Consider the following 25,397-nt stretch of genomic DNA (forward strand, 5'->3'; position numbering starts at 1 on the left):
GCCACTTGGTGATCTTTGAAGTGATAGTTACAACAAAAGGTTTTCTTAGGCCTCTTCAGTGCACCAGTTAGGCTACCCGCTCTTATTTTAGCGCCCGTCTGAAATGCAGAGACTATCCTGTTATAATATTCGTCAATTTTATACTAATGCTGGGTACACTTAAAAACTAAGCAGTTATCACAATCACTAGATATATTTGGAAACCTTAAATTATCACAGGAATACTTATTGTAAATATCAATTTGAGCATCCTGCCTATTGATTCCTCGCAAGGAGACCGTGCCTGTTAAATTAACTATTAAATTTAAATGAATTAATAAAGGGCGTTAAATTAGTTAATAAAGGCAAAGAATTGTCAATATTTTAATAAGGCCATCAATGCTACTATGATTCCTCTGGTGGTTAAGATGAGAATGTAGGCAGCGGTGATCACCTACTTACACTATCGATACGCTCGTTTGTCCTCCTTTTCCATAAAAAACTGTGAATTTTTTTGCAAAAGCAATAACCGATCAATTTATGTTTGGCGCGCATTTCATCATGATTGTGATTGGTTGAAGATTGCGAAAAACAGTTGTGTAGGTACTTGCATCCAAATCTTGCAGCATTTCAATTGCAATAATAACTCGACCCACTAAAGAAACGAATCTAATATGGTGGCAAAACAGGTCGAACTGACAGCGAAACAGGGATGGCAGAGAGATGGTATTACTAGTGCAAGTGACAGTGAATCATTAGTGGTCGCCATTGATTCGTTTGTATAATGGCACGAGTTGCGTACATTGACAACTACAATAAAAACAAACTTCGTTCTGACGTCTGTCAAGTGTCGCGTGACCTGTCGTTTGTGTTGTGACTGTAACCTGAATCATATTTTGTAATTTTACTATTTACTTAGTATTGACGATTTTCCTTATAATATTTATATAAAACTTGCTATTTAGAAATGAAATAATATTGTTATTTGCTAGTTATCCCTCATTTCACTTCTCTAACACACACAAAATACTTTATTTCTTTATGCACAATTATATTTTTTGTTATAATTTAAACTTTATTTAACTATAGTATTACAATATGTATTCTCAAAAATATAGTGTTTACTAAACTTGACAAGATGAGTTCACCACTAAAAGAATTTAATAAAAATTGGTGGATAGAGGTGTACAACCGCATTATTGGTGCAATCGTGTTTATTGATGACTGTACAGCAGAAAGTCTTCATTGGGATGGCGGTCTATTCAATTTACTGCAGGGAGGAGCAGTAGGAGTCAAAAGCTTGTCACCATTTGAGGTCAGTAGCAATCATAACCTTGTTTTCTTATGGGAGAGGAGTCCGAACGAGTGTATGGATCTGCTGATGTTAAATGATCACTGGCGCCCTTCTCACCCATTCCCAACACTCTCCTGCAGCACCAGAAGAATCACAGGAATGCTGCCGGCCTTTTATAAAACACATATGTCATGTGTACCTCTTAAAAAAGTTAACACCCTTTATTTAATAGGTACCCATGTCAAATTGTCTGGGAAACACTACAAGGAATCTCATTCCATAGTTTGGTTGTATTTGGAATAATGTTCCTTATGAAAGTAGATTATACAATATTTACTATTTATTTTTGTAGTTTAATTATAAATTCTAAAATTATGATAATTTCAGTTTGGCCTAAAAGAACAACATAAAGCAGTTTTCTTGACTCAAGCAACAAGCAACCAGTTACAGAGCATCAAAGATATTGTGTCAAACAGTAACTTTACACACTGTATACTGATATCTTGTGCTAGCTTAGATGTGGTATACTTAGAGTTGAATGAAGGAAAAGATGTCACTGATGTAATAACATCAGGAAAAGCTGTTTCTGAAGCTACAAAAGAGTTAGAAAGAATGTTGAAGGATGCAATTGGTAAAGAGGTAATTGGGTAAATTCAATTTCAAATATTATTATTAAAAATAGAATGTTATATCACTTATTAAAAGTCAAAAATTACCTCCCATTCCAAAAAGTATGCCTCAGACCTGAAAGGAACGGGCACAACAAACTCAGAGGGCTTCTTTTTTTCATAAAAATATGGTAACAAAGTAATATTGTACAATTAATTTTATTATTATTTAATAGTCTGAGGGTGGTCACTCCATTCTCAATGGTTTTTGTTATGGAAAAGGAGGATAAATGAGAGGTTCGGACACTTGGTGTAAAGTTATCACCGCCACCCACATTATCTTGCAACACCTGAGGAATCATAGGAGCACTGCCGGCCTTTAAGGAAGGTACACACTTTTTGAAGTTACCATAATTTTTAATATATTAAAATTATATATAATATATATTTTATCATTTTTACTTAACATGTGGTATCATTGAGAATGTCATTTATGTTATAGTAACCTTTACCACACAAATGTTTTTTTAAACAATTCTTTTGAATTTTGATTATTAGTAAATTCACAAGAGACAGTAAATACTTGTATGTACATCAAAAAAATAACCTCACTGTTTTTCATCATAAAATAATAATTAGAGATATAATCACAACATGAAACAACACTTAAAGTGTGTTTTGGATATCTTAAAACATAATATAGTTATTGAATTATACTTATACAATTAGTTAATTATTAGTTTAATTATCCCAAGTTTAAAACTTGTGTTTGCAAACAGACAACTGCCTGCTGAAGTCATATTGTGATAGTGATGGTCATCGATACAGGTATCACAAATACAGAGAAAGGCAACAAGAATAGTGAGACAGTTCCACTTCTACTAAGTACCCATTTCATCTTAGTACCCTCACCAAGATGAAACTACCATGCCACCAGATATTTAAGTTAATCTTTACATATTAATACAACATATCAGCTGAACATTCTACTAGTCTTGTCCCTTATTTTCATAAAAAAATAAATACCATATTTACATAGAATATAATAATATATGACGTTATATATTTCAGCAATATGCCGTTGAAGTTATCTATATCCCACTATTCTCAATCACACCTACTAATGTACTGTTTCTAACGCCGCCATATCACAATATGTATCCTAAATATGAAGGTAGACTTAAACCTGACTCAAACTCGGTGGATTTGTATTCACTATCACATAATGAGAGGTCAGCAATACGAAGATTGGCAGGAGGCTTGAACAGCTTATTTGAGTCATTGAGTTATAAAGAGGAAATTTTTTATATGGGACAGTTAAGTTCTTTATTAGCTGGTGTTTTGGAAAATTCTCCTGTCTGTATTGCTAGGAAAAAGGTAAGCAGTTAAAAATATTGTTTTTATATTAAATCTAGGGTTAAATTAGGAATTATGAATAGTTATATATAATTCATTAGTTAAATCACACCTTATATATCTAATTGAAATATGGGGCAGTGCTCAAAAAACCAAGTTAGCTGAATTGCAAACAATACAAAATAGACTCATAATATTTCATATCGCTTATTTAACACCTACTTCTAAAATATACAAACAAACTAACCTCATGAACATAAAATAACTTTACACATACCATACATGTATACTGATACAAAAAATTCTACATAATTCTATCTATACATCAATCTTACTCACCCAAACTAAACATGCGTCTAAACGCAGCACGAGACGAGCCAGCTACTTGATACTACCTAAGATAAGAACAAATTACGGCAAGCGTATGTTTATTTACGAGGGCGCACAACTTTTTAATAGTCTACCTTCATCTCTCAAAAAGATTAAGTCGCTAAAAACATTTAAACATGAGTTATCAGACTATATACAAAGTTTTTATAAAACACATGTCTGAAATTGTTTGTTATGTGACAGTGACCTGTAAAAGTGTGTAATCATAAATTTTGTGAAGAAGAATAAGTACTATAATGTATATGTATGTACTGAACATCTAAAGAACGGCGGATAAATTATTACATCATATTTTTATGTTCTCATGTAAGTGACAATATTATGTTTTTAATAAGAAATAAATATCTTTCAACCTAATTATGACATCAGATACTGTTTACTCATTTGTGTATTTAATTACATATTTTATTAATTTATCAACATGTGAAAGTCTCACAAAAGAACTGTATTTGTCTGTTCACAATCATTATTCTGTGATGACATGGAAAAAAATAGGCAAAATAGAATAGAAATATATTAATTTACTATAGCGTATAGGGAGTGACAATAACCTAACATATTGGAACAACACTTAGTTAACATCATGAAGCTAGTTCAGTTCGTAAAGGGCTTTGATATGGGGAGAAGAACTGATAAGAAACTCCCAGCAGATCTTTTAAATCATACACCAACTTAGCCTACTTCATATAATATTATACAATTTTAGGTGGCTGTTTAGCTTTAATATATTTCTTGAATTTGTGCTCAGTGAGCTCTACTATTTATTTATTTAATGGTTCAACAGTTTTGCATCTAAAATACAATAATTGCGCATACAAATATTTCAAATCATCTTGTTAGGATGTAGATCTAATTATAGGCAAGTAGCAAGCACCACTTGTTTATCTTAGGTTTAATTCAATCAAGGGTATAAAGGTTTAGGATTAAACAAAACAGAAAAATAAGAAATGTTATTCTATTGTAGTGCTAAGCGATGTCAATGTGTCTTTTGTATACTGCTATGAAATATGTGTTTTAGTTTTTTGGTAAAACATATTTTGATAGCGACAAATCTTTAGAAATTAGCTATTGAAGACCAAATTGGTTCTATACACAACAAAGCCAATACAAGCCAGCAGTTGTGGACAATCTAGTAGGCCTCTAGAAATCTTGTATAAAAACATTTGGACAACCACATGTCAGCCGGAGTGATCATTTTTAAGTATTTGGTGATTTCTTTAATTAGGTACCCTTCATGCACTGCAAGAAAAAAAACGAATCTCTATTGTATGCGGTCTAAACGATCACTAATCAATGGCATTTGTGGTATGGGTTCAAACACAAGAAGAATATTATGAAATGGTGCGAACTACACATTATATGTGCATTTTCGCGCGGTTATTTTATTATCTTACAGTTTCTCCATATGAATGTATAGTATTTAATGGTGTAGGTTATAGGTTATCACGGGCTATTATCCGCAACTCGACGACTACAGCGCGCCTATTTTGCGTGGTGAGGAGGGCGGCTAATCCTGCCACCCTAGTTCCTCAAGGTAATGTATCAAACCTCTGATGTCACCTATGACCTCGGGGAGAGTCCTCGGTGACCCCAGGTGTTTGGCCCGGTATGAGGCCACACTCCTACACTCCAAAATGACGTGTGCGGCCGTTTCGTCCGCCTCCGTGCAGGCTCTGCACAGTGGGCTGTCGGTGACACCTATATTGAACAGATGCTTGTTAAAAGGGCCGTGACCCGTTAGTACATGAGTTATTTTCCGTAACCTAGGTAGTGGAAGTTTTACTAGCTTGCGAGAGAGCTTGGGGTCTATTTGAGGTAGAGCTTCTTTTGCTTGTCTACACCCACTTACATTCATCCAGTACTTATTATGTAATTCCTTGGTGTGTTGGCGTATTACCTTCGTAGGCCAGCTAGGCGGGAGAGGGATAGTTGGTTCTGGTCCTTTTGCTGTCATCGCTGAGCCTCTCCTGGCCAATTCATCAGCGGCATCATTCCCTCGTGAGTTACTGTGTCCCTTTATCCATTGAAGAGTTACTTGGTTGTTATTTTCGCATAACTCCCTCAGACATTGGTGACAGTTGTATATTAGCTTAGAGGTGATAGTGTGGCTTTGTAGGGCTTGTAGCGTCTTGCTATCTGAAAGGATGCGGATGGAGTAGTCTTTTACCTTTCGAGTCAAAGTAGCAGTGACTGCTTCTATGATACCCATACATTCTGCTTGGAAGACAGTGTTATGAGCTCCTAGTGATGCAGCTATTCTTATATTTAGGTCATCCGAGAACACTCCGTATCCCGTGCCCGACCTTGTCTTTGAGCCATCTGTGAAAATCCTGAGTTTTTTTGTACTGAGGTCCTCTTTCAGTTCTTCATACAGCTGTATTTTGTATCTCTTATCGAATATGTAAACCTTTGGAGATCTATCACTTACTGCCAACAGCAGAGGCTCCTTTTCAATCACCTTATTTAGAACCTCTGTGTGTGAGGATTGAGTGGTTTTCCAAAGATTTAATGTCTTCAACCTTACTGCGGCGCAGGCCGCCTCTTGTTTTATATAGAGGTGTAGTGCCGGAAGATTCAGCATAGCTTCTACAGCCGCGGTAGGTGTAGTTCGCATACATCCTGTGATAGCCATACACGCTAGTCTTTGGAATCGTTGCAGTTTATTACAAGTAGTGATCAGCTTGGTGCGTGGCCACCATACAACTTCGCCGTAACATATCATAGGTCGTATCACAGCTGTGTAGAGCCATAGTACGATGTTCGGGGCAAGTCCCCATGTCTTTCCCAACATTCTACGGCATTGCCAGAAGGTTACGGTAGCTGTATTTATTTTTGTTTCCAAGTGGGCCGCCCAGTTTAACTTGCTGTCAAGTATAACTCCTAAGTATTTCACTTCGCTGTTTAGTTGGAGTTCGGTGTTAAACAGTTTTGGCAGTTTATAGTTACCCAGAACTCTTTTGTTTGTGAACATTACCAATTCCGTTTTATGTGGGTTGACTGATAGGTCGTTATCTATGCACCATCTTTCCACGATTTTCAATGCTGCATTTGTTACTTTACATATAGTACTGGCAAACTTTCCGCTTATTAATATAGTTAGGTCGTCTGCGTAGCCTACCGTAAAGTAGTGATTTTCGTTTAGAGTGGTAATTAGATCATTTACTACCAAGTTCCATAAAAGAGGTGAGATAACTCCTCCTTGGGGGCAGCCTTTAGCTACAAATGCTTTCTGTGTCTCACTTTCATTTAGTAAAATCACTCTGTGTTTGAGCATGTTTTCAATCCATGATGACAGAGTTGTACATACTCCATGGCGGTGTAATGCTTCTTTTATTTTTGTAAATTTTGTCTTATCGAAGGCTCCTTCAATGTCCACGAAAGTTCCTAGACAAAAGGTTTTTTCCGAAAGTGCGCCCTCTATAACGTTCACTACAGCGTGGAGTGCAGATTCGGTGCTTTTACCCTGACTGTATGCGTGTTGGTTGGGGTGTAGGGGTATGTTCTTAAGGTAATTCTCCCTCAGTTCTCTTTCACACAACCTTTCTAGGGTCTTCAGGGTAAAAGAGGTAAGGCTTATGGGTCTGTAAGATTTAGCGTTAGAATAGTCACTTTTACCTGGTTTAGGTATGAAGATCACTTTAACTTCCCTCCATATCCTAGGGATGTATCTATGCGCTAGACACGCCCTGAAAATGTTGATCAGCCGGTTGTGGAGACCTTCTCCTCCCCATTGCAACAAGGCGGGAAAGATCCCATCAGGTCCTGCTGACTTAAAGGGGTGAAAGGAATTTATAGCCCACTTTATTTTATCGGTTGTCACCAACTTGTGTGCTTGTTGCCAGTCAGCTTCCTCAGCGGTTATGTTTTCATTTACCCACTCGATATGCTGCATTATTTTGCATCCTGGAAAGTGAGTTTCCGTCAGGACTCGCTCTGTTTCCTCTGGTGAGTTGGTAAATGTACCGTCAGGTTTCAGCAGGGATCCGAGGATTTGCCTGGGTTGGTTAGAGCTTAGTTTCCTTGCCCTGTTGGCCTGGTTATGGCATTGGATGCTGCTGCAAAATTTACGCCAGCCTTCTGATCTTCTGTATCTGATGCGTTTCTTGTATTCAGACTTACACTCTTTGTAGATGTCCCAGTCGTATTGATCGCCTGTGTTCATTGCGCGGTTCAGATGTCTCCTCACTTTTTTTCCTGAGCCTTTCTAATTCAGGTCCCCACCAGGTCTGGGGTCTTGGTCTGTCTGATTGAGGGCTGGTGAGGGGACATGTAGCATGATAACTGGCAGTCATGAATTCGTATATTTTTTCTATTTGGTTTTCGATGTTGTCTACTCCGATTATCCTGGCTGGGAGTGTTTCGTCCTTTAGACGTGATTCCATCAGCGACTTGTACTGAGTAAGATTCGTTTTGCGGGGTTTCCTCTTGGGAGGCGGTGTAGTGATGTTTACCTCCATGTTAAAAAGTATCCATTTGTGGTCTGAGCAGGATGCTTCTTTCGACACATGCCAATTGGATATATAATCAGACACTCCCTCTGTTGCTAAGGTGATGTCTATAATTGTTTTGCTCCTTCTATTTACAAAGGTGGGTTCTGAACCTACATTCAAGATATTAAGGTTAGTAGAAAAAAGGTATTCAGTGAGTTGCTTACCCCTTTTGTTGGTTGTTTGCATGCCCCAGAGCGGGTGATGTGCATTGCAGTCTGCAGCCACAATAAGCTCGCTCTTGGTTGTCTCGCAGTAGTTCACCAGTTTGACAAGTTCTTCCGGCGGTGGGTCTTCCCCGTCAGGCATATAGACGGAGGCGACCACTATCGCTCTCTGGTGAGTTGGAAGGATGTGTCTGTCCAGTATTTTTATTGCGCATAAGTCTCTGTAACAAAAATCTGTTAGGGGTTGCACATGTAGATTATTAGAAATGTAGATACAGGCTCTAGGGTGTTCTGGTCCTGAGTAATGTATAAGCTTACCTCCGATATTGGAGAGATGGCATATCCGGCCCCGCCTAACCCACGGCTCCTGGATTAGGGCGAGAGCTGTAGGGTTAACCTCCAACCATTTCCGAAGTTGGGCCGTTGCGGTTTCGCTATGGTGGAGGTTTATTTGGATGGTGCTGCACTTAGAAGGGGATGCCATCTTTGGATAGCACACCCTCCTCGCCATCCCCGATGCAGAGCTCTTCAATGCCCTTGGTGCAGTCGGCATCGCCTTTGGTGCCCGTCGCCAGAAGCTCTTCGAGCTCCTTTAGGCTGTCGAGCACTTCCTCCGAGGGAGAGCTAGTGGCGCAGTTGCCGTCTGCTGGGTCAATTGCTTGAGCGTCCATGGGTTCCGGCAGTGCATCACTGTCGTCTATATTATTCCCAGTTGTTGTCGATGCCTCACCGTTTGTATCCTTAGAGGGGGGGGGGGGGGGTCTCGGTGTATTTACCTCCTGGCCCCTGGAACTTCAGATATACTGAGCCCAGCATGAATGATAGCCGGCGCTCATGCTCCAAGATTTTGGGGATTTGGTCCTCCGGGATGCTTACCACGATGAAGCTGTGGTCGTTGTGGTGATAAAGGGCGTGTAACAACCAGCTGTCTACTTTGGCCCAAGAGTTCTGGAACCGTAGCATCCCGCCGATTGCTTTGGTGTCCTTCCATTCACCTGGTAGTAGAATGCCATTTAATGGTGTAACAGATATTGAGAAAAAATTATGGGGTGGTGTTCATGGTGGGTCAAATTTAAAATCTTAGCATAGGATGATTTCTAGATAGGGTATCACAGTCTTACAGGTATGGTGCCTGTAAGCACTATTTGTATTTCGGTTTTAAGAGTGATGTTTATAGTAAAGTTATTGGGCTACTGTGACTTTACATCTTGTCTTATGTTGATGAGCACAATCACCCTGCAGAATTTTGAGAATGTCAAGAACCCTGCACTGCATCGTAATGGACAGGCAGTATCACCATCAGGAGAATATCTTGCCTATATCATCATCTCTTGTAATCAAAGGAAGTATTGGGAATGGACAACTTGGTGTGCTATTTCTGATTAGTTCGGGATGTATTAATTATGATAGTAGGCAGAGATTATGAAAATCAATTTGCTCTGTTATACTTTCTTGGTTTCTTTCATTTGCAACTAAACCTGTTCGCAGCAAATGTTCAATCCAGTTGTTGGGGTATGCCTTTAACTGCCTATGACTTTTACAACACTACCATCCACATTTGATACCAAATCACACATATATTAATTTATTTATCTACACTTGCTTTAAATCCTCTATTAAAGATTCTAAAACAGTTAGCTTATTGCCAACATTAAATCACCCAATGTTCTAATAACCATTACATCATCCAAACAAGTGTTGTATTGAAATTCAGTACAACATTATATCATCCGTTTTCATAATAACACTCCTTTTGATGATATTATGGTTACTAGGACTGGCTTTTTTAATCTTAGCAGTAAGCCTACTGTTTCAGAATCTTTTATATAGGATTCATATTATGGGTGTAGATAAAGTCTTGTAAACAATTGTTGATAATTAGGTATTAAAACACCCAACCCACATTCGTGTTGTAATACCCCTTTTACACAACAGTTGCATAAATAACTATTGTACAATTCTTCTCTATCAGAGTTTGTTGCTAAAGTAATGGCAGCTATTCAACTATCACCATAAAGAATTCTAAAGGAATTAATTTCGAGAAAATAAATGAATAATATGTGAACTGAAATAATATTCCAACAATGAGGCATAGTATACAAACAAAAATATTCTTGATAAACTCAATATTGCTTTTAGACTTGTACAACACCAATATCACTCGTCATAATTGACAGAACATTGGATCTATGTGGGGTGACAAGCCATTCAACAGAATCAGTAATGGACAGGATGATTGCAGTTCTGCCAAGGTTTCCAGGACATTCTAATGAAGTTGCCGTCGATATGACTCCACTCTGCCAAGTTACTGTGTAAGTCACTTAATAAAATTGTGGAATTTAACAGCCAAGTGTTATATGGAAATATACATAATATACCATGACTAAGCACAATTTATACTTCTATGGCGTTCCTACTAGGACATTTTGAAGACAACCATGATGCCTCATTATTTGCCATTGCTTGCTAATAAAATACTAAACCAACTATATAATGCTACAGAAAAGTATGTACATTCACATAAAAGGGTTTCTGCACTCATCCAAACTGAGAATATAAACATTAAATGGATGGATTGACATTTTTTTATCAGTGAATACAATATTTTTGAACTTTCCCCCGCGTATCGGGATAGCAAGCATTTTGATCAAATGACTCTCTTCAACTGTATGGATTTATTTAGTGCATGTAGGGCATATCGACAATAAGCATAAAGGTACAGATCTTTAATCATAAAACAACGCAAAGCAGTTCTTACGGGAATCTTAATTTCTTGCTATATAATTTTTGTTCCTTCATGACTTGATGTTTCGAGCCGTTTCTCATGTATGTGGTCAAATGAAAGAAGCTGGTACTGGCCAAAGGTGAGAACAGTACTCCATATGAAACCGAATTTGTGCCTTAAAGTGAAGAATAAAGGCCACCCCCAAAGATCTTCACTTCGATCGGTCCTGCGCTGCCCTCATCCAACCTGAAGTTAAGTACTGCCTTACCTTAATGAGTGATACTTGCTGTACCTAACACCAAGCTTTTTAGAATCCAATTCGGCATTATTTTCCAAGTTCGAGGGGATATACATAAAAAGGAGATTTTTTAACGCTGGACATATAAACTTGTGTCTTCTTAGAGTTAAACTGGACTAAACTTCGCCGGGCTCATTCCGAGACTTTGCATATCATAGCCGCGATTTGTGACATAAGTTTGTTCCGGTTGTTGTCGAAGCTATCCCGACAGATGTTGGCACGGCCGGTGTAGGAGGCAAATCCTGTGCATAGCAATTAATGCCGCTGCTAGCGCACAGTCTTGCGGGACACCATCGTTGAAGGGCTTTAAGTCGGAGCAGGCATCATGTACAAAAACCTTGATACTCCCATCAGCCTAAAAGCTAGTTGTACCCATACCCGAGCAAAGAAGACCCCCACTGGCATATGCTGGTAATATGTGTGCCTTTTTCTTAATAAATGGTAAATTCATTGATCAACATAAAGAGTATTATTTCAGAGTATCTCATCCAGATGACATCCAAATGAGTCCAGGATGTGTTTATCATGCCAATGATGACTCCTGCCTACAAACATACGACTACATGATCAATAAATCTCAAAAAGAGGTCATGCTTGACCTCTACAACAAACTGTCGAAACTTGACCTACCCAAGTCTCCAGGACTAAAGACATTGCTAAAGGTGACGCCACAGAGTGTTGAAAAACTGGTCGCAGTCTCCAAAGGTAAATAAAACTTTTCTAGCTTGTTATAGCATATATCTTAAATACTAAAATCATTAAATTAAAACATTATTTCGTGGCAGATATGTTCAAAGTCTATTAGAATTTGATTTAGAGTTTGATTACGATGCGAAAGAGACGGACGCGAACACGAGACAAGAACATTTTGTTTTTACAATTGAAGTGTAATTATTTAGTAAAATGATTGAAAACGTCAAGTTATTTACAAAATTTTGTTAATTTAAGGGGGCCCTTACCTGAAATACAACTCCTTTTAAAGTTTGGATATTATGCTGTTATTTGCACAGTTTTTCACTGATTACTGTCATTGCGTGGCGTGTTATACAAAGCGCGTTCGAAACACAACTGAATACACGAATACGAATACTCGAAACACACAAATAATTCTGCCTAATGGACTGAGTTTTGCCTTAGACAATTTTTGAGCGTGATTGTGAGTCTAGTTGTTTAGTGTATGTCAATGTGTTGAATACTGTTCATTATTATGAATTGTGTTCGAATTACTTCCTCTGGGTTCTTATGAATTGTGTTCGATTTACTTCCTCTGGGTGACCACTTATTCTATTAATGTTGCTTTTTATGTACAAAATTACATTTTAGTTATTTATGCAACTGTTGTGTAATAAGAGGTATTAAAACACGAATGTGGATTTGATGATATGATAATAGTATCGCATGTTTTAATACCTAATTATCAACAGTTGCATACAAGACTTTATCTACACCCAGAATATGAATCCTCTAAAAGATTCTGAAACAGTTAGCTTACTGCTAACATTAAAACACCAGTCCTAGTAGTAACCTAATATCATTCATTACTTCTATACAAATAAAATAAGTATTAATGAAACAATTATATATTTTAGTAGTAATTTTCATTTTGTATAGTGCAATAATTAAAATTCACTCTAATTTAATGTTCTTTTCCAGCGATTAAAATGAATCGCTTATTTTTTGTAAATAAAACAATAAAAATATCAAGGAAAAATGGCGGGGATTCGAATAACCTACTTTTTTTACGGCGCTCGACGTTCTGGGAGTGTGGAGCGCTCGTAAACGAAAATGTTCTTTTTTTGAAATTCATCGGATACCACGCATCGAGCAATAAGAATGTGGCTGTATGTTGAAACTCTTTGCGCATGAAGGGATAAAAAAAACATAGGAGTGTTGTTATGAAATTCAGTACAACATTACAACACTCTTTTGGGTGATGTAATGGTTATTAGAACATTGGGTGTTTTAATGTTGGCAATAAGCTTACTGTTTCAGAATCTTTAATAGAGGATTTAAAGCATGGGTGTAGATAAAAAATGTTATTGTATAGTGCTCACGTACAATACATTACATGATTCTATTTTTTTACGTAATTTTCATATAGGTTGTCCTTCTCCATGTCAATCTTAGTGGAGATATTAATTTTTTTATTCAATTCCAGGTAATAACGAAATAATCTGCAATCACGCGGGCATTCTCCAACAAGCACTAGGAGTGGTGCAGATGATCAAGTCACCAAATCGATCACAGTTTGACCTGGTTACCAGTCTTGAGAAGCAGGTCATTGAGAATTTGGCCGCTAGTCGTGAGTCCACCAGCGTCTTGCATCAGGTTGGATAATATAATAATATGGGCCTTCAAATTTCTGCCATTTGTAGTATTATAAGTAAAAAGGCGAACGAGAGGATATAAAGAATGTAAACAAACGGACAGTTACTGAGTTTAATGTAGTTTATGTACTGAGTTATTTTGTAATAAACACGGCTGATTCTGAATCTTCCGACGAATCTACTTTGTCTCATACAGACGACAGCGATTAGAATAGGGAATCCAAAATTTTTATATAATTTATTCAAATAAAAGTATTTTGAAGGCCTGAAACTGTTTACATTATTTATCTACTTTCGTTGGCCTTACTTAAGGTATGTGTAGCTTTCGTCCTGAGCACTACCGCCACCAAAACTACTTCTACGTCTAAAACCAATTAAGCTAAATAAACTGGATTGGCATAAAATCGGATTACTTCAAGTCTTTTATTCTTTGCTCATATTTTTTAGTATAAACACAACACGAGGTAGAATCTCGCGCCAAAAACCGAGGAAAGTCGAAGAACAATGCGAGAGCCTGCGAATATTATGTGAATCGATTGCAAATTATCGCTTTCTCGTGAGCTTCTCTCGTGAATGTCAAGCGGGCTTTAAAAACTGATTTAAACTTATCATTTTCAGCTGAGTCATTTAATAAAGTCTCGTAAGGACCGAGGTCTACAACTAGAGAATTTGCTGGCGTTACTAGTTCATGTATACTCGCTAACTGGTGCCGAAGTGGTCTTCAACAAGCAACACGAAGACCAACTACAGGAGACCCTCAGTGTTGCCATATTCGAGGACCATAAGACCCTGCTCACTAATGTTGAAACTGGGCACATTGTGACTCCGGAGGAGTGTGAACAGATATCTATAAATATTATGAGTGATCTCAAGACTATTTCGCAGATGAGGAACAATCTACAGAGGTATTATTATTATTTTATGTTATTGTGTATCATTTTGGTCTACGATTACCGGAATTGGTATTTATGGTGATGCAGGCTAGTCTAACAGTGTAGACTAATAAATTGGTATTTAAAAAGTGGAATTTATTTTGCTACCAGTAGTTTGACAATGGTTTTGACATTTTATATGTTTTTGTAGTGATACTTCTAATGCGACTTCCAACAAGGTAGCGTTAAACGTTTAACGCCACCTGTGCTGTAGAGTGCATAATCAACCACAACGAAAATAATTAATTAATTTATCTATGTAATGATTCACCAACAGATTTACATCAAAAATACAAAGATTAAGCATAGAAATAATTGTAAGTTATCGTAATTTAGATCCAATAATAGGCAAACACAACTTGGTCTTATTCATAGGATTAAAATAAAATAAACGAATGTTAATATGTGTTTTGTATTGTAAGGTAGTTTTTGAAGTGAAAACCTCTTTTAGCTAATACTTGTGATTAAAAAGTCGGTGAAAAAAAAGCGAGACACATAAATTTATAAGAATTAACGTGGGAAAAAATGAGAAAGGAAGCATTATACAGGGTGGCGCAATAGAAAGTGCATATTGCATCATCTTTTATCGCGGGGGTAGAAAGTGCGCGGGCGGGGGGAGTCTGCATCGTTGGGTAGGCGGACTCATGTAGTTTTAGTCACTTCGACGGGAAGCGTCGCGCATTTTGCGTGCGCGCATTTTACGAGAACTCTCGTTCATACATCGTTACTAGGCGTTTATATTGTTCTGAATATGGACTACGGCAAATTAGTGAAGCTCCGAGTGCTAATTTAATTAAAATATGGATACAGCGTTTTGAAGAGACTGGTTCAACGTTTAAACCACAAGCAAAAGGTCGTCCAAGAACATCTAGGACCGACGACAATATTGAGAGAGTTATGCAGTCTGTACGAGGAGATCCACAAATGTCTACTCCCAAGAGATCGTCTGTCTTACACTTATCGAGACAAAGTTTGCAACGAATTTTAAACTTGGATCTTAAACTGCATCCTTACAAGCTGCAGTTAACACAAGAATTGAAAGAGTCTGACTTCGGAGCAAGGCCCGCATTTGCTAATGAAATGCTTAATCGATTTTCCAATTTTGACAATATCCTTTTCTCAGATGAGGCCCACTTCCATATCAATGGGTTCGTAAACCGTCAAAATTGTCGTTACTGGAACAGTGAGAAACCCCAACTCAAGCACTAGAAACCACTGCATAGTCCTAAAGTGACAGTATGGGCAGCAATCTCTGGTTGAGGAATAATTGGACCGTTTTTCTTTGAAAATGCGCGGGGGCAAAACATCACTGTTAATACCGAACGCTATGTTGCGATGTTGGAAGGTTTTTTAGCTCCAGAGCTTGAAAATTCAAGAATAGTGAATTCTAGGACTTGGTTTCAACAAGACGGAGCTACCTGTCACACATCAAATGACTCCATGGCGGTTGTGAAACAGATGTTCCTGGCAGACTGATTTCGAAAAGAGGTGATATCCCATGGCCCCCACGTAGTCCAGACGTGACGCCTCCTGACTTTTTTTTGTGGGGATACCTCAAGAACAAAGTCTACCACAATAATCCGAAAAACATCGATCAGCTCAAGGAGAATATCCGTGGTGAAATGGCAGCAATTACACCAGCATTACTGAAGAAAGTTTTCAATAACTTCCGTTTGCGATTAGAGGAGTGTCGTCGTAGAGAGGGTCATCATTTAGACGATGTTATTTTTAAAAAATAAACTTCAGTTATTTCTTAATAATACCTCAGTTTTATTTTAACTATACTTTTTGTATTTATTTTTTAATCAATATTTTAAATATGCACGTTCTATTGCGCCACCCTGTACATTGTTTTGGTACCAGGCGATCATACTTGAAGAAGATGAGATTGCCTTATGTATGACGCGAGTATACCTTAATACAGTGTGACGTCATGTGCACGAACTATTACTACATAAACAATAGGAGAACATAAATATGGTAGCGGTGATAGTAATGTCTTTCATAACAATTGAAATCATGTGTCATCCTAGCAACATGTACCAGGACTTCATATGCAGTTTAGAGGTTCATTCACAAGAACCTGACGGTACATGATCACCGCTGCTAAAACTCTTGCATCGCCAACATAATATGGTCGGGTGCCATCAGACACGACACCAATGTTCGGTCCTTTATTATTATTATTACACAGTATAATTACCTCGGATCTCTATGCCACTCACTTCCATACGCTTTGAAATTTAAATCTTCGCAAACCTCTATTAGGGCCGATTTTTGCAGGCAACCCTACATCAACGTGTTCACAATAAAACAGCGCTTCTAGAGGCGAGATTTTCGTGGCAGAAATTGGCGAGTCCACATCTCCTGAGGATGCCTCGTGTAGAGTCGAAACTCGCGTCGAATTGATTAAAGAAAAGTCTTAGCGAAATTAATATTTATATAATAATAAGAAAACTCTTAGAATAATAATTATGGACTACCGCAAATTAAAGCTTAATTCCGAAAAAAATATTTTAAAGGAAGTTTATTTGACTTTAATGTAATATACAGGTGACATTATGTCGAGTTCTTGAGGAGAGTTAAAGAGAAAAGTGAGTCTTAAAGAGTTCCTGAGGGAGCGCGTTATGAATCTAAAGCAGATGCTAGTTCAATATCACGATCATCATCATCAGGAAGACGTCCACTGCTGTACAAAGGCCTCCCCCAAAAATTTTCATGACGATCGGACCTGCGCTGCCCTCATCCAAGGCATTCCGGCGATCTTGACCAGATCGTCGGTCCATCTTGTGGGGGGCCTACCAACACAACCGTGGTCGCCATTCGAGGACTTTACTGCTCCACCGGCCATCTGTCCGTCGAATTATGTGCCCTGCCACTTCAGTTTCGCAATCATTGGGGCGATGGCGGTGTTTTTTTTATGAAAATAAGGGACGAGACGAGCAGGACGTACAGCTAGTGGTAGTGGATACGCCCTGCCCATTACAATGCAGTGTGGCACTACAACTACGCTCGTCACCTTGAGACATAAGATGTTCTCCTACGCATCTAATAATTTCTGATTGGATCTCGCAGGGAAACTCCGAGCATAGCCTTCTCCATTGCCCTCTAAGCGACCAAAAGCTTTCTAATAAGGCCCATAGATAGTGACCACGTCTGCGTACCGTAAGTCTTCACTGGCAATATAATGAGAGAAAAATTCCCGGGGTGTATAATTTCAGGTACAACTCAGTGCTGAAACAAAGTGAGAACGGTGTGGGTCACGAATACCGCGGGGTCCTACAACAGCTGGTTGACGATCTGGTTAATACGGAACGACCAGACCTCCCCGACCTTCGACACCGGAACGAGGGCATCAAGGATCTGCTGAGGAGTGGCCTTAAGTATGTTACGTCAGTGATATTTAACACATATATAATGTCCTTTATCTTTTTGTTATGATATCTGTGTATCATCTTTTTTTTTCATAAAAAATTATGGTAAATTATCGTACAATTAAACTTATTATTTAATAGCCTGAGGGCGGTCGCCATTCCCAATCTGTGGTATCATTAAGAAAGTCATTTATGTTATAGTAACATTTAGCACACAAACGTTTTTAGCATTTCTTTAGAATTTCGTAAAACATTTCTTTTGAATATTTTCTGGGATCTTGCTGTAATACAATAGATATACATCGCCCCACAAAAGATTTAGTCGAGTAGTAGATATTATAAGTTTGTTTGTCTGTTCCTGGTGTTAACATTGTGGTTATGACAGTTTCTAGCAAATTCACTTATGTGCCTTTGAACATACATTACATTATCAAGAATATATTGAGAAGCAACAGTCAAGATTTTCTTTAAGTTTTGCTCTCAATGATTCTTTAGTTTGTAACTATCGCGAGTTCTGCAGCACAAAATATTGTATTAATAATTGGCAGCTTTTCCCCATAGCAATATACCATAGGACATACCTAATACTATGGAAATAACTAAAGTAAACTTGTCGCGCCGTATTTATGTCAGTTAATTGTCTAATATTACTTGATAATACTATAAATATACAATAATAATTGGCCCCTTGTTAATATTTATACAAAATTAGAATTAAAAAAAAAGAATTGTCTTTGTGTTTCGCCGGACATACAGACAAACTGTCAAGAGACAAGAATTCTGTGAAGTACTTTTTTGGATTCGGTATTGTTTGTAAAACACACATAGAGTATTCTTTAAAAAAAATTAACTCTTTTTTATGATGAATTTATTTTAGGCATAGATTATCCCTCTTATTCATAATAGTCTGCTAACTTAAACCATTGCTAATTCGCACTCTGTCTTCTTCTATTGACCTAAGTCAGAATGAGAAAAAACACCCCTTAGCGGCTGTTTAAAGTTAGCGGACCATTATGAATAAGGGGGATAGAATATACCTATTGTTTTAATTTCTAATAATGCTCACAATTCCTTTTTACAAGCATTATTCCATAACATTATAAAGAATGTTTGAGAAGCAACTTAAGTTTATTGTAAATCTATGGTTGGGTCGTTCTCTCGAGCTCGCACTTCGAATGAACAATCGGATTACGAGCAGAACTGAGGTACAGTCTTGAAACTCGCATGGCATATCCCGGCCCATCTTTACAATCATACAATAACAGCTTAGTCTACTCATAATACTACATAATTGTGTGTGACCCAGCAAACGTTGTATTGCCGATATTAAAATCGCGATACAAAAGTAACTGTTGATCTTAGATGGGTAAAAATTTGAAGTTGTATGTATTTTTTAATGCTGACTCATAATCAAATAAATTTAAAAAAAAATGTCAAAAAAATTAAGAAAAAATTCGTGTGGACCACCCTTAACATTTAGGGGGATGAAAAATAGATGTTGTCCAATTCTCAGACTTACCCAATATGCACTCAAAATTACATGAGAATCGGTCAAGCCGTTTCGTAGGAGTTCAATGCTTGACACCATGACACGAGAATTTTATATATTACATATAATATGCTATATTATAGTAAACAGGCCAGGTTGCGCAGGCCACCTAAAATTTTATAATTTGCTAAGTTGTTACACAATTTAAAAGATGGGTTGGGAGTTTCCTGTCCGTTCTTCTTCCCATGTCAAAGTTCCTTTACTAACTGATATAACTTTTAAGTAACCAAGTGTTGTTTCAATATGTTATATTATTGTCACTCCCTATGGTAAATAAGCATATTTATATTCTATCCTATGCCTTATATATTTGACGGCGTTAACGTGAAACGTCAGGTTGACACAACTGTCAATGACAACCTAGCGAAGCGTCATTGTCGATGGCAGTGCGGTCGGACATCTTGACTTCACTTTTGAACGAGACGGCGCCAGCGCACCACGCTTGTGACGAATCGCTCGGAATCTTCGCCATCGCGCTGTATTACGATTTAATTTAGTTGATGTGCTGTAGTAGTCATCTCTAATTGCCTAATTACGTTGTGATTTCTTTGAAAGTAATTAAAATACGCTGGTTTTGATCCAAAGACATTATTTTATTGTTTCCGTGTTCACCTACCCACATAATTGGAAGAAGATTCATATTTCTTAAATTTGTGCTCAGTGAGGCCTATATACTGTCTGTCTGGTGACCTATGAAGGAGCTCTTTACTGTAACTTTAATTTGTATTAGTAACCTTGCCGTGTGTTCTGTTATTTTTTTATCGAAAAGGAGGCCGGTGGTGTTAAGCACCGGCCTCCTGTGTGATCTCCGGTGTGATCACCGTCGCCCACATAGTCTTGTAACACCAGATGAATCACAGAAGCTTTGTCGGCCTTTAAGGAAGGTATACCATATTCAAAAAGGAATTCTTTTTTCAAAAAGAAAGTTCTCAATTCGATCGGTATATTTTTTATGTATTTACATCGATTATTCTGAGATTTATGATCTGATTTGCGTACTTTTTCTTTAGTTTGATACGGAATAGATTCTATTTGGTCCCATAAAAATATTTCTTAGTCAGGCCCAGTAGCTTTCTTTTTATGAAAATTTTTGTCTACGTGGATCATATAATTCTTTTTTTTGCTTACGGCTTTTTTAGGAGTTTTCATTCAGGTTGATTATATATACCAACACTATAAAAGGAAAAAAAAACGTTTAAAAAAATATTTAATACACCTCTTATTGCAAACCTTTACCTTTAATATTAATAAAATACTATTATCAGCATGTGCTACATATTTAGCTTTGGAGTCGGTGCTTTGAAGTTTTAAATAAATTCGTAATTTTCTAGTATACTAACCAGCAAGAAGGCTAGAGGTGCGAAGCATCCGTTGGATAATCAGACTGTGATCGTATTCGTGATTGGTGGCATCACCGCGGACGAGTGCAAACAACTGAACCGGAGTGTCATCACCAGCGGCATTGACAATAACGTGATCATCGGCTCCACTAAGTTTGTGAACCCCGTCGATGCCATGAGGGATGTACTGACCTTATAGCGGTGTGCTGAATGATCCAAAAAGAGCTGGAGATTGTTTAAGGGACAGAAGTGGTAGTTGTAAGCTGACAGAGTTTATTTGTGTTGTGTTTTGCTGACGGCCTTACATTGTTTGTAAGAGATAAATTTGTTTTCAAGGACTCTCAGTATTTGGGCAGTGTAATGTTACGCGTTTCGTCACGGGTGAAACAATTGAGTGCTGGAAATAACAAAGGGGCTAAGTGATTTAGACATAAAACAAAGTAAATTACAAAAAACTGTTTATTCAGAAAAAAATACTGCAAAGCTATAAAGTATTGTCTTAAATTCTATTCAGTCTTCATATTTCTATATTTATATCTTAATAAAAAACAGTATGTCACTTATAGTATTCTATTTATAGCACTTTAAATACAAAATAATAAGAAAATTGTTAAAAGAGTTAGCCTATTTCAATAGAAAGGTGCTAACTGTCATAGTACTTAAGCTTGCAATGGTGTTATTTGTGTTCATGTATTTATTTGTATCTATAGTTATAATTACTTACACAAATTCAGTACTCTTTGTGTGCTTCCTTTTCTAAATAGTCTATCATAGCTAATAAGTCAGCCTTTTTCTCTTTTTGTATAGTATTTACCCTATTAGAAACTTCCAAGTTTAAATTTAACAAATCATTTACTCCCTTTCCTTTTTTCCATATTTTAACAGCATTAAAATCTTCTATTTCTGAAAAGGTCTCTTTCATATACCCATACAGCATCTTTACACCATACCAGGATCTTTATAATCAATTTTTAACCATACAGCTTTGGAAATGTTAAATTTTTTTGTATTGATTATGTTGTCAGTAGCTTTTTCAATATCAAAAAAATTTAACTGTTCCATTGGAACAATCTTGAAATATGGTGGATTTGTTCTAGCTGTTGACACCATATTTTGTAAATCTTCTGGCACATATGACTTACACCGTTTCTTACGTTTTTCTATAACCCCAAAGTCCCTATCACAAGGCAAAAATGAGTGACCAGATAACAAAAACTTAAGATTAATTTCTTTATAATGACCCAAAGCAACAAGCAGTATCAAAATGAACAGCACCATCCTGTTTTTATTTTGCCCGGCACAGTTGTCACTCCAAATTTTCAGTATTTCTTTTGGTGACAATTTAATACTATTATTAAGCTTCAGAATGCATGAAGCAATTTCATTTCCTCCTCTTCCTCCCATACTCTCATTCCACATGAACATAAAGGATTGAGCATTATCATTCAGGTGTACACAAAAATTATAACAAGACTTGCCTTCTGTAAAACATTTCACTGTGTACTAGAGAGGATACAAACATGACTTGTTGCATATCAATAGATATGCAATGAAGATTGCTACCTGGTAATTGTGAATCTGCTATATCACTGGTCATTGCACTTGTAGCAGCTTCAGCCTTTCTATGATGGCTTTGAAGCTCCAGAATAGCTTGCCTTTGTTTTGCTTTGGCAAGGCAGTTCAATTTATCACATATCTTACAAGTGTCAGTTCGAGGTTGTTTGAAGGAAAGACTTGGGAACCTTTTAAGAAAGACAGATTTGTAATACTTATAAGATACCGGCACATCTGGGTGAAGCTCATTATATGCTTTACATAGCCTGTGGAAATTTAATTTAGGACTTAAATACTCTTTAGTGCTGTGGTGTCTAGTGTAGATGCTTACCTCCTTTGGCAACCTCATAATGTGCATAACCACCATGTTTTCATGCAATTCAGTGTATTTTTTTTCCTTATGACTAGTTCTTTCATCTTTGTAAATGACAAATCCTCTCTTTTTTTAGATATAATGGTTGCTAATTGTTTTCGACCAAGTGCAAATATTTACATGAAAGTTTTCTTGCACCAATGATCCTGAACCATCAGGAATATTATAATAGACCGTGTCTCTTACCTCAACGCCATTATTTTAGTGGTTTTTAGCTGGTCTTATACTTAATAATGACAATATGTATGTACCTTGACCACTCTCGTCAAGTTGATAATATTTGTTGAAAAGATCAAGTTTAAACTCTGACGATATCTTTTTGCAGTCATAAAAACAATTGCATGTCACCTTTAATGAAAAAAACGAGAATAATATTGGTACTTATATCGTGTCTAAATATGATTTTACTAATGTGCAAAACATCATTTACATACCTCAGATGATGTAGGTAATTTTGGTGGGATAAGGTCATTTTTACACGTCAAGTATCTTTCACCCCTGATTTTCTTCTTCTTTTCCTCTGTTTTATGTGTTCCTTCACCATTTCTACGCCTTTTTCAATGATTTTCATCCATTGTGGTGTTTTTCCACGCAAGAAATACGAAACATATGACCACAGATAGCACAATAAAAAAATATTAACATTTGACAGATAACACCATTGTAAGAAAAACTTCGTTCTTCGTTCATTGACACCAATGCCATCTTTATTGAAGGTTAGGAACTAATACACGAAAGTAATGGCTTAGCACCTTTGTAACGTTATTGGCGTATACATTAAGCACCTTTCTAACTAAAAAAACACAATTAAATTTTGAATAGTTAACACCTTTGTAATTTCCAGCCCTCAATTGTACTTCAGTAAGTAGCATTACACCTGGGGACGACCGCTGCCAAACGATAGCTGATTGGAACTGGCGTTCCAGTCAAAAAAAAAATTCAAATTCAAAATTTCTATATTTGGTATTAAATTGTAACAAAATTACTTAAATCTACTTATTAAAGCAATTTACAATTAAGCCTTATATATGTAGGTATCAGAAAACTTATTTCTACAACCCTATCTACGTATTGAGGGATAAAACTTTATTATGCTTAAAAAACTAATACATGAGGTTTGTGGGGGGGGGGGAATCCAGGAAACTGGGAAAACCTGGCTATTTGCTATTGATATAACGTAATATTAACCTATCACTTAACCTAACTTAAAACTAATGACTAGAACTTAAAAACTAAGGTAAATAAATACATAGATATGTATACATACATATATAATATATAAATATAAGAGGGGTGTGGGGTGGGGGGGGGGATCTTGGGAAAAGGGAAGGAGGGAGAGGGAATAGGAGGCCAGTTTTCGCCGTTATTTAATTCTTATAACTAAACCAATTTACAATATATTGGTTTTACATTTATTCAGACCTAGCTAGAACTCTGTGTGCGTGAGTGTGTGTTTGTGTATACGCTAGTGTTCTGTGAGCTCTAACCAGTTGTGATGTGGTAATGCATGTTTATAACGTTTTATGCTGAGGCAGTACTCTGTGAGTGACTTACGACTACAAGTCGACCGGAGGGCGGGGTTTATTCCGTCCTTCAGTCGGCGTAGCCCTCTGTAGAAGCTATGAGATATCTCTTGTGTGTTGTTCTAGTGTTGGGATGTTTTTCTTTACATGAAGTTGTTTAAGATTTGTACGCGGGTGGGTCCGGTAGATGGTTTCAAGGGATCTATTTTGCACAGTTTGTAGTTTACGATAATTGTTTTGATTTGTGTTAATCCATACCGGACTTGCGTATGTCATGACCGGGCGTATGTACGACTGGTATAGTAGACGCTTGTTACTAGTTGAGAGAGTGGAATTCCTATAGAAAATGGGTCTCAACAGGCTCAAGGCAGTAAGTGCCTTAGAGCGGGCGTAATTAATATGAGGCGTGAAGGAAAGTTTCCGGTCGAGGATAAGTCCTAGGTATTTAGCCTGTGACTGCCATTCGACCGGGTGGTTATTAATATGTGGCTTTAAAGAGATATTGAGTTTACGGGAAGTTTTGTATGAGAAAAGAACCGCCTCGGTCTTTGTGTCATTGATTTTAAGCTTCCACTTAGAGAAGTAGTTGCTTACACAATGTAGGGCTGTATTAAGGTGGGAGACTATAGATTTGATGTTCTTACTGCTGCACAGATAAGCTGTGTCATCAGCGTACAGGGCGAGGACCGTGTTCGGAGGTTTTGGGATGTCTCTCATATAGAGTAAAAATGCCCTCGGTGAGATGATGGAGCCCTGTGGAACACCTGCTACTACTGGATGTGGGGGGGATAAACTATTTTTGACTCTAACTCTAAGAAATCTATTCGTAAGGAATGATTTTATTATTCTACAATATTCAAAGGGGACTTGTGCTTCGAATAATTTGTGAACTAAGGCATCATGCCAGACGGTATCGAAGGCTTTCTCAAGGTCGAGTAGAACCATACCAGTCTGGTGTCTCAAGTTAAATTGGTGTGTTATATGTTCGACTACGCGCGCCAGTTGGTGAGTAGTCGCGTGTGACCTTCGGAAACCGAATTGTTCTTCAGGTAGGTTTGATTCTATAAGTGAGTTTATTCTATTATTAATTAAAATTTCTAATATTTTACTTTGTGTGCAAA

The 25,397-nt window shown here is 37.2% G+C and overlaps 1 protein-coding gene across 1 annotated transcript; it reads left to right on the plus strand.

Moving 5' to 3' along the window:
* The first annotated feature begins 869 nt into the window (after positions 1-869).
* Positions 870-23,778, plus strand: LOC126979399 (sec1 family domain-containing protein 2-like). Its single transcript, XM_050828679.1, has 10 exons — positions 870-877; positions 1,098-1,294; positions 1,661-1,912; positions 2,953-3,258; positions 10,421-10,593; positions 11,783-12,009; positions 13,463-13,632; positions 14,250-14,536; positions 17,785-17,946; positions 20,818-23,778. Exons 2-10 carry the CDS (start codon positions 1,118-1,120, stop codon positions 21,023-21,025), a joined length of 1,962 nt encoding a protein of 653 aa, XP_050684636.1. The 5' UTR covers positions 870-877; positions 1,098-1,117; the 3' UTR covers positions 21,026-23,778.
* Positions 23,779-25,397: the final 1,619 nt, after the last annotated feature.

Source organism: Leptidea sinapis, chromosome 3 (genome assembly GCF_905404315.1).
Source record: "Leptidea sinapis chromosome 3, ilLepSina1.1, whole genome shotgun sequence".
NCBI lineage: Eukaryota > Metazoa > Arthropoda > Insecta > Lepidoptera > Pieridae > Leptidea > Leptidea sinapis.